The 16,196-nt window shown below is 42.8% G+C and overlaps 1 protein-coding gene across 1 annotated transcript; it reads left to right on the top strand.

The window, feature by feature from the left end:
• The first annotated feature begins 4,715 nt into the window (after window positions 1-4,715).
• Window positions 4,716-11,428, top strand: LOC135536600 (IQ motif and SEC7 domain-containing protein 1-like). The gene is made up of 4 exons (XM_064962886.1): window positions 4,716-4,832; window positions 7,387-7,552; window positions 7,796-7,935; window positions 11,305-11,428. The coding sequence occupies exons 1-3, from the start codon at window positions 4,741-4,743 to the stop codon at window positions 7,832-7,834; spliced, it is 297 nt and encodes a 98-aa protein (XP_064818958.1). The 5' UTR covers window positions 4,716-4,740; the 3' UTR covers window positions 7,835-7,935; window positions 11,305-11,428.
• The last annotated feature ends 4,768 nt before the right edge of the window (window positions 11,429-16,196 follow it).

Genomic DNA, 16,196 nt, shown 5'->3' with positions numbered 1-16,196 from the left:
TTAAGTTTAGGTTTAGGGTTAATCCTCTCTCTTCTCCCTGCCCAGATTTAAGTTTAGGTTTAGGCTTAGGGTTTAATCCTCTCTCCTCTCCCTGTCCAGATTTAAGTTTAGGTTTAGGCTTAGGGTTTAATCCTCTTTCTTCTCCCTGTCCAGATTTAAAGTTTAGGTTTAGGCTTAGGGTTTAATCCTCTCTCCTCTCCCTGTCCAGATTTAAGTTTAGGTTTAGGTTTAGGGTTTAATCCTCTCTCCTCTCCCTGTCCAGGTTTAAGTTTAGGTTTAGGGTTAATCCTCTCTCTTCTCCCTGTCCAGGTTTAAGTTTAGGTTTAGGCTTAGGGTTTAATCCTCTCTCCTCTCCCTGTCCAGATTTAAGTTTAGGTTTAGGTTTAGGGTTAATCCTCTCTCTTCTCCCTGTCCAGGTTTAAGTTTAGGTTTAGGCTTAGGGTTAATCCTCTCTCTTCTCCCTGCCCAGGTTTAAGTTTAGGTTTAGGTTTAGGGTTTAATCCTCTCTCTTCTCCCTGTCCAGGTTTAAGTTTAGGTTTAGGGTTAATCCTCTCTCTTCTCCCTGTCCAGGTTTAAGTTTAGGTTTAGGCTTAGGGTTAATCCTCTCTCTTCTCCCTGTCCAGGTTTAAGTTTAGGTTTAGGGTTAATCCTCTCTCTTCTCCCTGTCCAGGTTTAAGTTTAGGTTTAGGGTTAATCCTCTCTCTTCTCCCTGTCCATGTTTAAGTTTAGGTTTAGGCTTACGGTTTAATCCTCTCTCCTCTCCCTGCCCAGGTTTAAGTTCAAGTTTAGTTTTAGGGTTAATCCTCTCTCTTCTCCCTGTCCAGGTTTAAATTTAGGTTTAGGTTTAGGGTTTAATCCTCTCTCTTTTCCCTGCCCAGGTTTAAGTTTAAGTTTAGGTTTAGGGTTAATCCTCTCTCTTCTCCCTGCCCAGATTTAAGTTTAGGTTTAGGCTTAGGGTTTAATCCTCTTTCTTCTCCCTGTCCAGATTTAAAGTTTAGGTTTAGGCTTAGGGTTTAATCCTCTCTCCTCTCCCTTTCCAGATTTAAGTTTAGGTTTAGGTTTAGGGTTTAATCCTCTCTCCTCTCCCTGTCCAGGTTTAAGTTTAGTTTTAGGGTTTAATCCTCTCTCTTCTCCCTGTCCAGATTTAAGTTTAGGTTTAGGCTTAGGGTTTAATCCTCTCTCTTCTCCCTGTCCAGATTTAAGTTTAGGTTTAGGCTTAGGGTTTAATCCTCTCTCCTCTCCCTGTCCAGGTTTAAGTTTAGGTTTAGGCTTAGGGTTAATCCTCTCTCCTCTCCCTGTCCAGGTTTAAGTTTAGGTTTAGGTTTAGGGTTTAATCCTCTCTCCTCTCCCTGTCCAGGTTTAAGTTTAGGTTTAGGTTTAGGGTTAATCGTCTCTCCTCTCCCTGCCCAGGTTTAAGTTCAAGTTTAGTTTTAGGGTTTAATCCTCTCTCCTCTCCCTGCCCAGGTTTAAGTTTAGCTTTAGGGTTAATCCTCTCTCTTCTCCCTGTCCAGGTTTAAGTTAGTTTCAGGGTTTAATCCTCTCTCCTCTCCCTGCCCAGGTTTAAGTTTAGTTTTAGGGTTAATCCTCTCTCCTCTCCCTGCCCAGGTTTAAGTTTAAGTTTAGGTTTAGGATTAATCCTCTCTCTTCTCCCTGTCCAGGTTTAAGTTTAGGTTTATTGTTAATCCTCTCTCTTCTCCATGTCCAGGTTTAAGTTTAGGTTTAGGGTTAATCCTCTCTCTTCTCCCTGTCCAGGTTTAAGTTTAGGTTTAGGCTTAGGGTTTAATCCTCTCTCCTCTCCCTGCCCAGGTTTAAGTTCAAGTTTAGTTTTAGGGTTAATCCTCTCTCTTCTCCCTGTCCAGGTTTAAATTTAGGTATAGGTTTAGGGTTTAATCCTCTCTCTTTTCCCTGCCCAGGTTTAAGTTTAGGTTTAGGGTTAATCCTCTCTCTTCTCCCTGTCCAGGTTTAAGTTTAGGTTAAGGTTTAGGGTTAATCCTCTCTCCTCTCCCTGCCCAGGTTTAAGTTTAAGTTCAGGTTTAGGGTTTAATCCTCTCTCCTCTCCCTGCCCAGGTTTAAGTTTAGGTTTAGGGTTAATCCTCTCTCTTCTCCCTGTCCAGGTTTAAGTTTAGTTTTAGGGTTAATCCTCTCTCCTCTCCCTGCCCAGGTTTAAGTTTAAGTTTAGGTTTAGGGTTAATCCTCTCTCTTCTCCCTGTCCAGGTTTAAGTTTAGGTTTAGGGTTAATCCTCTCTCTTCTCCCTGTCCAGGTTTAAGTTTAGGTTTAGGGTTAATCCTCTCTCTTCTCCCTGTCCAGGTTTAAGTTTAGGTTTAGGCTTACGGTTTAATCCTCTCTCCTCTCCCTGCCCAGGTTTAAGTTCAAGTTTAGTTTTAGGGTTAATCCTCTCTCTTCTCCCTGTCCAGGTTTAAATTTAGGTTTAGGTTTAGGGTTTAATCCTCTCTCTTTTCCCTGCCCAGGTTTAAGTTTAAGTTTAGGTTTAGGGTTAATCCTCTCTCTTCTCCCTGCCCAGATTTAAGTTTAGGTTTAGGCTTAGGGTTTAATCCTCTCTCCTCTCCCTGTCCAGATTTAAGTTTAGGTTTAGGCTTAGGGTTTAATCCTCTTTCTTCTCCCTGTCCAGATTTAAAGTTTAGGTTTAGGCTTAGGGTTTAATCCTCTCTCCTCTCCCTGTCCAGATTTAAGTTTAGGTTTAGGTTTAGGGTTTAATCCTCTCCTCTCCCTGTCCAGGTTTAAGTTTAGGTTTAGGGTTAATCCCTCTCTCTTCTCCCTGTCCAGGTTTAAGTTTAGGTTTAGGCTTAGGGTTTAATCCTCTCTCCTCTCCCTGTCCAGATTTAAGTTTAGGTTTAGGTTTAGGGTTAATCCTCTCTCTTCTCCCTGTCCAGGTTTAAGTTTAGGTTTAGGCTTAGGGTTAATCCTCTCTCTTCTCCCTGCCCAGGTTTAAGTTTAGGTTTAGGGTTTAATCCTCTCTCTTCTCCCTGCCCAGGTTTAAGTTTAGGTTTAGGTTTAGGGTTTAATCCTCTCTCCTCTCCCTGCCCAGGTTTAAGTTTAGGTTTAGGGTTAATCCTCTCTCTTCTCCCTGTCCAGGTTTAAGTTTAGGTTTAGGGTTAATCCTCTCTCTTCTCCCTGTCCAGGTTTAAGTTTAGGTTTAGGGTTAATCCTCTCTCTCTCCCTGTCCAGGTTTAAGTTTAGGTTTAGGCTTACGGTTTAATCCTCTCTCCTCTCCCTGCCCAGGTTTAAGTTCAAGTTTAGTTTTAGGGTTAATCCTCTCTCTTCTCCCTGTCCAGGTTTAAATTTAGGTTTAGGTTTAGGGTTTAATCCTCTCTCTTTTCCCTGCCCAGGTTTAAGTTTAAGTTTAGGTTTAGGGTTAATCCTCTCTCTTCTCCCTGCCCAGATTTAAGTTTAGGTTTAGGCTTAGGGTTTAATCCTCTCTCCTCTCCCTGTCCAGATTTAAGTTTAGGTTTAGGTTTAGGGTTTAATCCTCTCTCCTCTACCTGTCCAGGTTTAAGTTTAGGTTTAGGGTTAATCCTCTCTCTTCTCCCTGTCCAGGTTTAAGTTTAGGTTTAGGCTTAGGGTTTAATCCTCTCTCCTCTCCCTGTCCAGATTTAAGTTTAGGTTTAGGTTTAGGGTTAATCCTCTCTCTTCTCCCTGTCCAGGTTTAAGTTTAGGTTTAGGCTTAGGGTTAATCCTCTCTCTTCTCCCTGCCCAGGTTTAAGTTTAGTTTTAGGGTTTAATCCTCTCTCTTCTCCCTGTCCAGATTTAAGTTTAGGTTTAGGCTTAGGGTTTAATCCTCTCTCCTCTCCCTGTCCAGGTTTAAGTTTAGTTTTAGGGTTTAATCCTCTCTCTTCTCCCTGTCCAGATTTAAGTTTAGGTTTAGGCTTAGGGTTTAATCCTCTCTCTTCTCCCTGTCCAGATTTAAGTTTAGGTTTAGGCTTAGGGTTTAATCCTCTCCTCTCCCTGTCCAGGTTTAAGTTTAGGTTTAGGCTTAGGGTTAATCCTCTCTCCTCTCCCTGTCCAGGTTTAAGTTTAGGTTTAGGTTTAGGGTTTAATCCTCTCTCCTCTCCCTGTCCAGGTTTAAGTTTAGGTTTAGGTTTAGGGTTAATCATCTCTCCTCTCCCTGCCCAGGTTTAAGTTCAAGTTTAGTTTTAGGGTTTAATCCTCTCTCCTCTCCCTGCCCAGGTTTAAGTTTAGCTTTAGGGTTAATCCTCTCTCTTCTCCCTGTCCAGGTTTAAGTTAGTTTCAGGGTTAATCCTCTCTCCTCTCCCTGCCCAGGTTTAAGTTTAAGTTTAGTTTCAGGTTTAATCCTCTCTCCTCTCCCTGTCCAGGTTTAAATTTAAGTTTAGGTTTAGGTTTTAATCCTCTCTCTTCTCCCTGTCCAGGTTTAAGTTTAGTTTCAGTGTTAATCCTCTCTCCTCTCCCTGCCCAGGTTTAAGTTTAGGTTTAGGTTTAGGGTTTAATCCTCTCTCTTCTCCCTGCCCAGGTTTAAGTTTAAGTTTAGGCTTAGGGTTTAATCCTCTCTCCTCTCCCTGTCCAGGTTTAAGTTTAGGTTTAGGGTTAGGGTTTAATCCTCTCTCCTCTCCCTGTCCAGGTTTAAGTTTAGGTTTAGGCTTAGGGTTTAATCCTCTCTCCTCTCCCTGTCCAGGTTTAAGTTTAGGTTTAGGTTTAGGCTTAGGGTTTAATCCTCTCTCCTCTCCCTGCCCAGTTGTGTGGTAGATGAGTTGGACTTCTCAGGGATGGATCTCGACGATGCCCTCAGGAAGTTCCAGGCCCAGATTAAAGTCCAGGGGGAGGCCCAGAAGGTGGAGAGTCTGATCGAGGCTTTCAGGTGAGAATATAGTTAAAGCAACAACAACAACAACAACAACAACAGAGGAAGTGTGGTATATGGCCTATATACCATGTGTAAGGGCTGTTCTTAAGCAATACAGCCTCGATACAATCCCTAGCCGTGATATATTGGTGATATACCACAAACCCACAAGGTGCCTTATTGCTATTATAAACTGGTTACCAACCTAATTAGACCAGTAAACATATATTGTTTTGTCATACCCATAGAATACGGTCTGATATACCACGGCTTTCAGCCAATCAGCAACCAGGCCTCGAACCCCCCGGTTTGTAGAGCCCAGAAATTGGAGAAAATGATAGAGGCCTTCAGATACTTGGACTTAATTACTTTTTGTACTGGTTTTTTATGTACTTTCTATACTGACGAATGGACATACTTATATACTAGGGGACATACATACTATTTTGTACTGGACTTTTTAAGCCACGGCTGCAGTTTTTGCACCAGGACCTGCATCCTTCTCTACCGATTGATGGAATTATTGTGCTGATTTATGGACTTATATTTGGTGATTTATTGTGCTGATTTATGGACTTATATTTGGTGATTTATTGTGCTGATTTATGGACTTATTGTGGTGATTTATGGATTTATTGTGGTGATTTATGGATTTATTGTGCTGATTTATGGACTTATTGTGCTGATTTATGGATTTATTGTGCTGATTTATGGACTTATATTTGCTGATTTATGGATTTATTGTGCTGATTTATGGACTTATTGTGGTGATTTATGGACTTATTGTGCTGATTTATGGACTTATTGTGCTAATTTATGGATTTATTGTGCTGATTTATGGATTTATTGTGCTGATTTATGGATTTATTGTGCTGATTTATGGATTTATTGTGGTGATTTATGGATTTATTGTGCTGATTTATGGACTTATTGTGCTGATTTATGGATTTATTGTGCTGATTTATGGACTTATATTTGCTGATTTATGGATTTATTGTGCTGATTTATGGACTTATTGTGGTGATTTATGGACTTATTGTGCTGATTTATGGACTTATTGTGCTAATTTATGGATTTATTGTGCTGATTTATGGATTTATTGTGCTGATTTATGGATTTATTGTGCTGATTTATGGATTTATTGTGCTGATTTATGGATTTATTGTGCTGATTTATGGATTTATTGTGCTGATTGATGGATTTATTGTGCTGATTTATGGATTTATTGTGCTGATTTATGGACTTCTATTTGCTGATTTATGGATTTATTGTGCTGATTTATGCAATTATTGTGCTGATTTATGGACTTATGTACTGACTTATGGACTTATGTACTGACTTATGGACTTATGTACTGACTTATGGACTGACATATGGACTTATGGACTGACTTATGGACTTATGTACTGACTTATGGACTTATGTACTGACTTATGTACTGACATATGGACTTATGGACTGACTTATCGACTTATGTACTGACTTATGGACTTATGGACTGACTTATCGACTTATGTACTGACTTATGGACTTATGGACTGACTTATGGACTTATGTACTGACTTATGGACTTATGTACTGAACTATGGACTTATGTACTGACTTATGTACTGACCAATGGACTTATGTGCTGACTTATGGACTTATGTACTGACTTATGGACCTATGGACTTATGTGCTGACTTATGTACTGACTTATGGACTTATGTGCTGACTTTTGGACTTATGTACTGACTTATGGACTTATGTGCTGACTTATGGACTTATGTACTGACTTATGGACTTATGGACTTATGTGCTGACTTATGTACTGACTTATGGACTTATGTGTTGACTTATGGACTTATGGACTTATGTGCTGACTTATGGACTTATGGACTTATGTACTGACTTATGGACTTATGGACTTATGTACTGACTTATGGACTTATGGACTTATGTGCTGACTTATGTACTGACTTATGGACTTATGTGTTGACTTATGGACTTATGGACTTATGTGCTGACTTATGGACTTATGGACTTATGTGCTGACTTATGGACTTATGGACTTATGTGCTGACTTATGGACTTATGGACTTATGTGCTGACTTATGGACTTATGTGCTGACTTATGGACTTATGTACTGACTTATGTACTGACTTATGGACTTATGTGTTGACTTATGGACTTATGTACTATAATATAATAATAATATCTCCCATTTAGCAGACGCTTTTGTCCAAAGCGACTTACAAGTCGGCTGGGGCCACTACTTTTACATATGACTGACTTATGGACTTATGTACTGACTTATGTGCTGACTTATGGACTTATGTACTGACTTATGTACTGACTTATGGACTTATGTACTGACTTATGGACTTATGGACTTATGTGCTGACTTATGGACTTACGGACTTATGGACTTATGTACTGACTTATGGACTTATGTCCGTTTTCTATGTTATACTGTATTGACATTTTAGTTTTGGATATACCGGACTTATATCTCCCCTTCTCTTCTGTCTCTACCTCGCTCCCTCTCTTTCTCTCAATCTCCATGTCTTCTCCCCCCCCCCCATCCAGTCAGCGGTACTGTGTGTGTAACCCGGTACTGATCCGACAGTTCCAGAACCCTGACACCATCTTCATCCTGGCCTTCGCCATCATCCTCCTCAACACAGACATGTACTCTCCCAACGTCAAGCCGGAGAAGAAGATGAAGCTGAGGATTTCATCAAAAACCTCAGAGGTGAGGAGGATTCTGGGATGGATGTTTAGGTTGTTTCTCTACATGGTGTAATGAGGGGGTCATGTTTGTTTTTTACCGGTTCATTCTGACTCCTCAAAACAAAACTTGTTTTTTTAATAAACTACATTTATTTATCTCCATTTAAATGTCTCTCTTATCTGTTTTTATCTCCGTTATCTCCATTCCTCTTTATCTCTCCCCTTTTTCTCACACTTTCCCCTGTGGATGTTAATGTTTCCTCAGGAGTGGATAATGGTCAGGACATTCCCAGAGACCTGCTAACGGGAATCTACCATCGGATAGAGAAGTGGGAGCTGCGCACCAACGATGACCACGTGTCTCAAGTACAGGCTGTGGAGAGGGTGGTCGTCGGGAAGAAGCCCGTAAGTCTGCTTACAGTATTAATGTCTACGGTCATTGCGTGCTCGATACACTACACGACCAACTGTATGTGGACACCTGCTTGTCAAACTTCACCTTCCAAAATCATGGGCATTAATATGGAGTTGCTGCTATAACAGCCTCTACTCTTCTGGGAAGGTTTTCCACTAGATGTTGGAACATTGCTGCGGGGACTTGCTTCCATTCAGCCACAAGAGCATTGGTGAGGTCGGAGCTGATGTTAGGTGATAAGGACTGTGCTCCATTTCATCCCAAAGCTGTTCGATGGGGTTGATGTCAGGGCATTGTGCAGACCAGTCAAGTTCTTCCACACCGATCTCGACAAACCATTTCTGTATGGACCTTTGTGCATTGTCATGCTGAAACAGGAAACAGTCTTCTCCAAAATGTTGACACAGTGTTGGAAGCACAGAATCATCTAGAATATCATTGTATGCTGTAGTGTTAAGATTTCCCTTCACTAGAACTAAGGGGTCTAGCCCGAACCATGAAAAACAGCCCCAGACCATTATTCCTCCTCCACCAAACTTTACAGTTGGCACTATGCATTGGGGCAGGTAGCATTCTCCTGGCATCCGCCAAACCCAGATTTGTCTGTAGGACTGCCAGATGGTGAAGCGTGATTCGTCACTCCAAAGAAGTGATGCTCCAGAGTCCAATGGCGGCGAGCTTTACACCCCTCCAGCTGACGCTTGACATTGCTGATGGATGATCTTAGGCTTGTGTGCAGCTGCTCGGCCATGGAAACCCATTATTTCATCAAGCTCCTGACGAACAGTTCTTGCGCCGACGTTGATTCCAGAGGCAGTTTAGAAAATCGGTAGTGAAACCGAGGATGATTTGTTCCGTGCTTCAGCACTCGTCGGTCGCGTTCTGCTTGTGTGGCTGAGCCGTTGTTGTTTCCACTTCACAGTAAGGCCATTCTACTGACAATGTTTGTCTATGGAGATTGCATGTCTGTGTGTTTTGATTTTAAACATCTGTCAACAACGGGTGTGGCTGAAATAGCCAAATCTACTCATTTGAAAGGGGTGTCCACATACTTTTGTATATATACTGTATATTATTGTTTATACTTCACCTGATCCCCACACCCTCTCAATGATCATGCTGCTGATCCTCACACCCCCTCAATGATCATGCTGCTGATCCTCACACCCCCTCAAAGATCATGCTGTTGATCCCCACACCCCCTCAATGATCATGCTGTTGATCCCCACACCCCCTCAATGATCATGCGGTCGATCCCCCCATATTCAATAGAAAACAGCCCATATTCAATAGAAAACAGCCAATATTCAATAGCAAACAGCCAATATTCAATAGAAAACAGCCCATATTCAATAGAAAACAGCCCATATTCAATAGAAAACAGCCAATATTCAATAGCAAACAGCCCATATTCAATAGAAAACAGCCAATATTCAATAGAAAACAGCCAATATTCAATAGAAAACAGCCCATATTCAATAGAAAACAGCCAATATTCAGTTCAAAACAGCCAATATTCAATAGCAAACAGCCAATATTCAATAGAAAACAGCCAATATTCAATAGAAAACAGCCCATATTCAATAGAAAACAGCCCATATTCAATAGAAAACAGCCCATATTCAATAGAAAACAGCCAATATTCAGTTCAAAACAGCCAATATTCAGTAGAAAACAGCCAATATTCAATAGAAAACAGCCAATATTCAATAGAAAACAGCCAATATTCAGTAGAAAACAGCCAATATTCAATAGAAAACAGCCAATATTCAATAGAAAACAGCCAATATTCAATAGAAAACAGCCAATATTCAATAGAAAACAGCCCATATTCAATAGAAAACAGCCAATATTCAGTTCAAAACAGCCAATATTCAGTAGAAAACAGCCAATATTCAATAGAAAACAGCCAATATTCAATAGAAAACAGCCAATATTCAGTAGAAAACAGCCAATATTCAATAGAAAACAGCCAATATTCAGTTCAAAACAGCCAATATTCAATAGAAAACAGCCAATATTCAATAGAAAACAGCCCATATTCAGTTCAAAACAGCCCATATTCAATAGAAAACAGCCCATATTCAATAGAAAACAGCCAATATTCAGTTCAAAACAGCCAATATTCAATAGAAAACAGCCCATATTCAATAGAAAACAGCCAATATTCAATAGAAAACAGCCAATATTCAGTTCAAAACAGCCAATATTCAATTGAAAACAGCCAATATTCAGTTCAAAACAGCCAATATTCAATAGAAAACAGCCCATATTCAGTTCAAAACAGCCAATATTCAGTTCAAAACAGCCCATATTCAATAGAAAACAGCCAATATTCAATAGAAAACAGCCAATATTCAGTTCAAAACAGCCAATATTCAATTGAAAACAGCCAATATTCAGTTCAAAACAGCCAATATTCAATAGAAAACAGCCCATATTCAGTTCAAAACAGCCAATATTCAATAGAAAACAGCCAATATTCAATAGAAAACAGCTCACATAATCGATCTGATATACAGTATGTAAACTTTGAATCTGCTGTGTGTTGAGGTGTTGCTGCCAGGTTCTGTGTATCAGGTTCTGTCTGCCAGGTTCTGTCTGTCAGGTTCTGTCTGTCAGGTTCTGTCTGCCAGGTTCTGTCTGTCAGGTTCTGTCTGCCAGGTTCTGTCTATCAGGTTCTGTCTGCCAGGTTCTGTCTATCAGGTTCTGTCTGTCAGGTTCTGTCTGTCAGGTTCTGTCTGTCAGGTTCTGTCTGTCAGGTTCTGTCTGCCAGGTTCTGTCTGTCAGGTTCTGTCTGCCAGGTTCTGTCTGTCAGGTTCTGTCTGTCAGGTTCTGTCTGCCAGGTTCTGTCTGCCAGGTTCTGTCTATCAGGTTCTGTCTGCCAGGTTCTGTCTGTCAGGTTCTGTCTGTCAGGTTCTGTCTGCCAGGTTCTGTCTGCCAGGTTCTGTCTGTCAGGTTCTGTCTGCCAGGTTCTGTCTATCAGGTTCTGTCTGCCAGGTTCTGTCTGCCAGGTTCTGTCTGTCAGGTTCTGTCTGCCAGGTTCTGTCTGTCAGGTTCTGTCTGTCAGGTTCTGTCTGCCAGGTTCTGTCTATCAGGTTCTGTCTGCCAGGTTCTGTCTGCCAGGTTCTGTCTGTCAGGTTCTGTCTGCCAGGTTCTGTCTGTCAGGTTCTGTCTGTCAGGTTCTGTCTGCCAGGTTCTGTCTGTCAGGTTCTGTCTGTCAGGTTCTGTCTGCCAGGTTCTGTCTATCAGGTTCTGTCTGTCAGGTTCTGTCTGCCAGGTTCTGTCTGTCAGGTTCTGTCTGTCAGGTTCTGTCTGTCAGGTTCTGTCTCTGAATACTAATAATAATTTGTGTGTAGGTGCTCTCGCTGCCACACCGCAGATTGGTGTGTTGCTGTCAGCTTTACGAGGTGCCTGACCCTAACAGAAGCCAGAGGACTGGAGTCCACCAGAGAGAAGTCTTCCTCTTCAACGACCTGCTCGTGGTAAGACTCACCTGTGTGCTCTGGGAGTGTTATGTCTGTACCATATAGACTCACCTGTGTGTCCTGGGAGTGTTATGTCTGTACCATATAGACTCACCTGTGTGTCCTGGGAGTGTTATGTCTGTACCATATAGACTCACCTGTGTGTCCTGGGAGTGTTATGTATGTACCATATAGACTCACCTGTGTGTCCTGGGAGTGTTATGTCTGTACCATATAGACTCACCTGTGTGTCCTGGGAGTGTTATGTCTGTACCATATAGACTCACCTGTGTGCCCTGCGGCGTTATGTCTGTACCATATAGACTCACCTGTGTGTCCTGGGAGTGTTATGTCTGTACCATATAGACTCACCTGTGTGTCCTGGGAGTGTTATGTCTGTACCATATAGACTCACCTGTGTCCTGGGAGTGTTATGTCTGTACCATATAGACTCACCTGTGTGTCCTGGGAGTGTTATGTCTGTACCATATAGACTCACCTGTGTGCTCTGGGAGTGTTATGTCTGTACCATATAGACTCACCTGTGTGTCCTGGGAGTGTTATGTCTGTACCATATAGACTCACCTGTGTGTCCTGGGAGTGTTATGTCTGTACCATGTTGACTCACCTGTGTGCCCTGGGAGTGTTATGTCTGTACCATGTTGACTCACCTGTGTGTCCTGGGAGTGTTATGTCTGTACCATATAGACTCACCTGTGTGTCCTGGGAGTGTTATGTCTGTACCATATAGACTCACCTGTGTGCCCTGGGAGTGTTATGTCTGTACCATATAGACTCACCTGTGTGCCCTGGGAGTGTTATGTCTGTACCATATAGACTCACCTGTGTGCTCTGAGAGTGTTATGTCTGTACCATGTAGACTCACCTGTGTGCTCTGGGAGGTTATGTCTGTACCATATAGACTCACCTGTGTGCTCTGGGAGTGTTATGTCTGTACCATATAGACTCACCTGTGTGTCCTGGGAGTGTTATGTCTGTACCATATAGACTCACCTGTGTGTCCTGGGAGTGTTATGTCTGTACCATATAGACTCACCTGTGTGCCCTGCGAGCGTTATGTCTGTACCATATAGACTCACCTGTGTGTCCTGGGAGTGTTATGTCTGTACCATATAGACTCACCTGTGTGCCCTGGGAGTGTTATGTCTGTACCATATAGACTCACCTGTGTGCTCTGGGAGTGTTATGTCTGTACCATATAGACTCACCTGTGTGTCCTGGGAGTGTTATGTCTGTACCATATAGACTCACCTGTGTGCCCTGCGAGCGTTATGTCTGTACCATATAGACTCACCTGTGTGTCCTGGGAGTGTTATGTCTGTACCATATAGACTCACCTGTGTGTCCTGGGAGTGTTATGTCTGTACCATATAGACTCACCTGTGTGTCCTGGGAGTGTTATGTCTGTACCATATAGACTCACCTGTGTGTCCTGGGAGTGTTATGTCTGTACCATATAGACTCACCTGTGTGCTCTGGGAGTGTTATGTCTGTACCATATAGACTCACCTGTGTGTCCTGGGAGTGTTATGTCTGTACCATATAGACTCACCTGTGTGTCCTGGGAGTGTTATGTCTGTACCATGTTGACTCACCTGTGTGCCCTGGGAGTGTTATGTCTGTGTGCCATGTTGACTCACCTGTGTGTCCTGGGAGTGTTATGTCTGTACCATATAGACTCACCTGTGTGTCCTGGGAGTGTTATGTCTGTACCATATAGACTCACCTGTGTGCCCTGGGAGTGTTATGTCTGTACCATATAGACTCACCTGTGTGCTCTGGGAGTGTTATGTCTGTACCATATAGACTCACCTGTGTGTCCTGGGAGTGTTATGTCTGTACCATATAGACTCACCTGTGTGCCCTGGGAGTGTTATGTCTGTACCATATAGACTCACCTGTGTGCTCTGAGAGTGTTATGTCTGTACCATGTAGACTCACCTGTGTGCTCTGGGAGTGTTATGTCTGTACCATATAGACTCACCTGTGTGCTCTGGGAGTGTTATGTCTGTACCATATAGACTCACCTGTGTGTCCTGGGAGTGTTATGTCTGTACCATATAGACTCACCTGTGTGTCCTGGGAGTGTTATGTCTGTACCATATAGACTCACCTGTGTGCTCTGGGAGTGTTATGTCTGTACCATATAGACTCACCTGTGTGTCCTGCGAGCGTTATGTCTGTACCATATAGACTCACCTGTGTGTCCTGGGAGTGTTATGTCTGTACCATATAGACTCACCTGTGTGTCCTGGGAGTGTTATGTCTGTACCATATAGACTCACCTGTGTGTCCTGGGATTGTTATGTCTGTACCATAGACTCACCTGTGTGCCTGGGAGTGTTATGTCTGTACCATATAGACTCACCTGTGTGTCCTGGGAGTGTTATGTCTGTACCATATAGACTCACCTGTGTGTCCTGGGAGTGTTATGTCTGTACCATAGACTCACCTGTGTGCTCTGGGAGTGTTATGTCTGTACCATATAGACTCACCTGTGTGTCCTGGGAGTGCAGGTCTGTACCCATATAGACTCACCTGAGTGCCCTGGAGTGTTATGTCTGTACCATATAGACTCACCTGTGTGTCCTGGGAGTGTTATGTCTGTACCATATAGACTCATCTGTGTGTCCTGGGAGTGTTATGTCTGTACCATATAGACTCACCTGTGTGTCCTGGGAGTGTTATGTCTGTACCATGTTGACTCACCTGTGTGTCCTGGGAGTGTTATGTCCAGGCCCATGTTGACTCACCTGTGTGTCCTGGGAGTGTTATGTCTGTACCATATAGACTCACCTGTGTGTCCTGGGAGTGTTATGTCTGTACCATGTTGACTCACCTGTGTGTCTTGGGAGTGTTATGTCTGTACCATATAGACTCACCTGTGTGTCCTGGGAGTGTTATGTCTGTACCATATAGACTCACCTGTGTGCCCTGGGGAGTGTTATGTCTGTACCATGTTGACTCACCTGTGTGTCTTGGGAGTGTTATGTCTGTACCATATAGACTCACCTGTGTGTCCTGGGAGTGTTATGTCTGTACCATATAGACTCACCTGTGTGTCCTGGGAGTGTTATGTCTGTACCATATAGACTCACCTGTGTGTCCTGGGAGTGTTATGTCTGTACCATATTGACTCACCTGTGTGTCCTGGGAGTGTTATGTCTGTACCATAGGACTCACCTGTGTGCCCTGGGAGTGTTATGTCTGTACCATATAGACTCACCTGTGTGTCCTGGGAGTGTTATGTCTGTACCATATAGACTCACCTGTGTGTCCTGGGAGTGTTATGTTCTGTACCATATATAGACTCACCTGTGTGTCCTGGGAGTGTTATGTCTGTACCATATAGACTCACCTGTGTGTCTTGGGAGTGTTATGTCCCATATAGACTCACCTGTGTGTCCTGGGAGTGTTATGTCTGTACCATATAGACTCACCTGTGTGTCCTGGGAGTGTTATGTCTGTACCATGTTGACTCACCTGTGTGTCCTGGGAGTGTTATGTCTGTACCATATAGACTCACCTGTGTGCCCTGGGAGTGTTATGTCTGTACCATATAGACTCACCTGTGTGCTCTGGGAGTGTTATGTCTGTACTATATAGACTCACCTGTGTGTCCTGGGAGTGTTATGTCTGTACCATGTTGACTCACCTGTGTGCCCTGGGAGTGTTATGTCTGTACCATATAGACTCACCTGTGTGCTCTGGGAGTGTTATGTCTGTACCATGTTGACTCACCTGTGTGTCCTGGGAGTGTTATGTCTGTACCATATAGACTCACCTGTGTGCCCTGCGAGCGTTATGTCTGTACCATGTACATTTACATTTACATTTAAGTCATTTGTAGACTCACCTGTGTGCCCTGGGAGTGTTATGTCTGTACCATATAGACTCACCTGTGTGCTCTGCGAGCGTTATGTCTGTACCATGTAGACTCACCTGCCTGTTCAGAGTTTTTCTTTACGGCTCTACAATACAAACTCACCTTTTTATATCTAAACACTACAGATCTGAGTCATATACATATCAAACATGTTCTGTTCGCCTGAGTTAGCTAAAACAATGGTCTGAGAACAGGCCTGGAATAGTATTGGAATATACCTGGAATATACCTGACAATAGTCCTGGAATATACCTGGAATAGTCCTGGAATATACCTGAAATAGTCCTGAATAGTCCTCTGAATAGTCCTGAAATAGTCCTGGAATAGTCCTGGAATAGTCCTGGAATATACCTGAATAGCCCTGAATAATGGTACAGTTCTGGAATAGTCCTGGAATATACCTGGAATAGTCCTGGAATATACCTGAGGCCTGGACTATACCTGCAATAGTCCTGGAATATACCTGGAATAGTCCTGGAATATACCTGGAATATACCTGGAATAGTCTGGAATATACCTGGAATATACCTGGAATATACCTGGAATAGTCCTGGAATATACCTGGAATATACCTGGAATAGTCCTGGAATATACCTGGAATATACCTGGAACAGTCTAGTGAGACCTGGTGTAGACCTGGAATAGTCCTGGAATAGACCTGGAATAGTCCTGGAATAGACCTGGAACAGTCCTGGAATAGTCCTGGAATGGTCCTAAGGAATATGCCTGGAATATGCCTGGAACTTGAGTCTACTGGTGTAGACCCGGGAATATACTGCTGGAATGGTCCTGGGAATATACCTGGAATATACGCCCTGGAATATGCCTGGAACAGGTCCTAGTGTAGACCTGTGAATATGCCTGGAATATACCTGGA

The sequence above is a fragment of the Oncorhynchus masou genome, unplaced genomic scaffold, assembly GCF_036934945.1.
Source record: "Oncorhynchus masou masou isolate Uvic2021 unplaced genomic scaffold, UVic_Omas_1.1 unplaced_scaffold_6426, whole genome shotgun sequence".
NCBI classification, from domain to species: Eukaryota; Metazoa; Chordata; class Actinopteri; order Salmoniformes; family Salmonidae; genus Oncorhynchus; species Oncorhynchus masou.
This window is presented reverse-complemented; position numbering and strand designations above follow the sequence as displayed.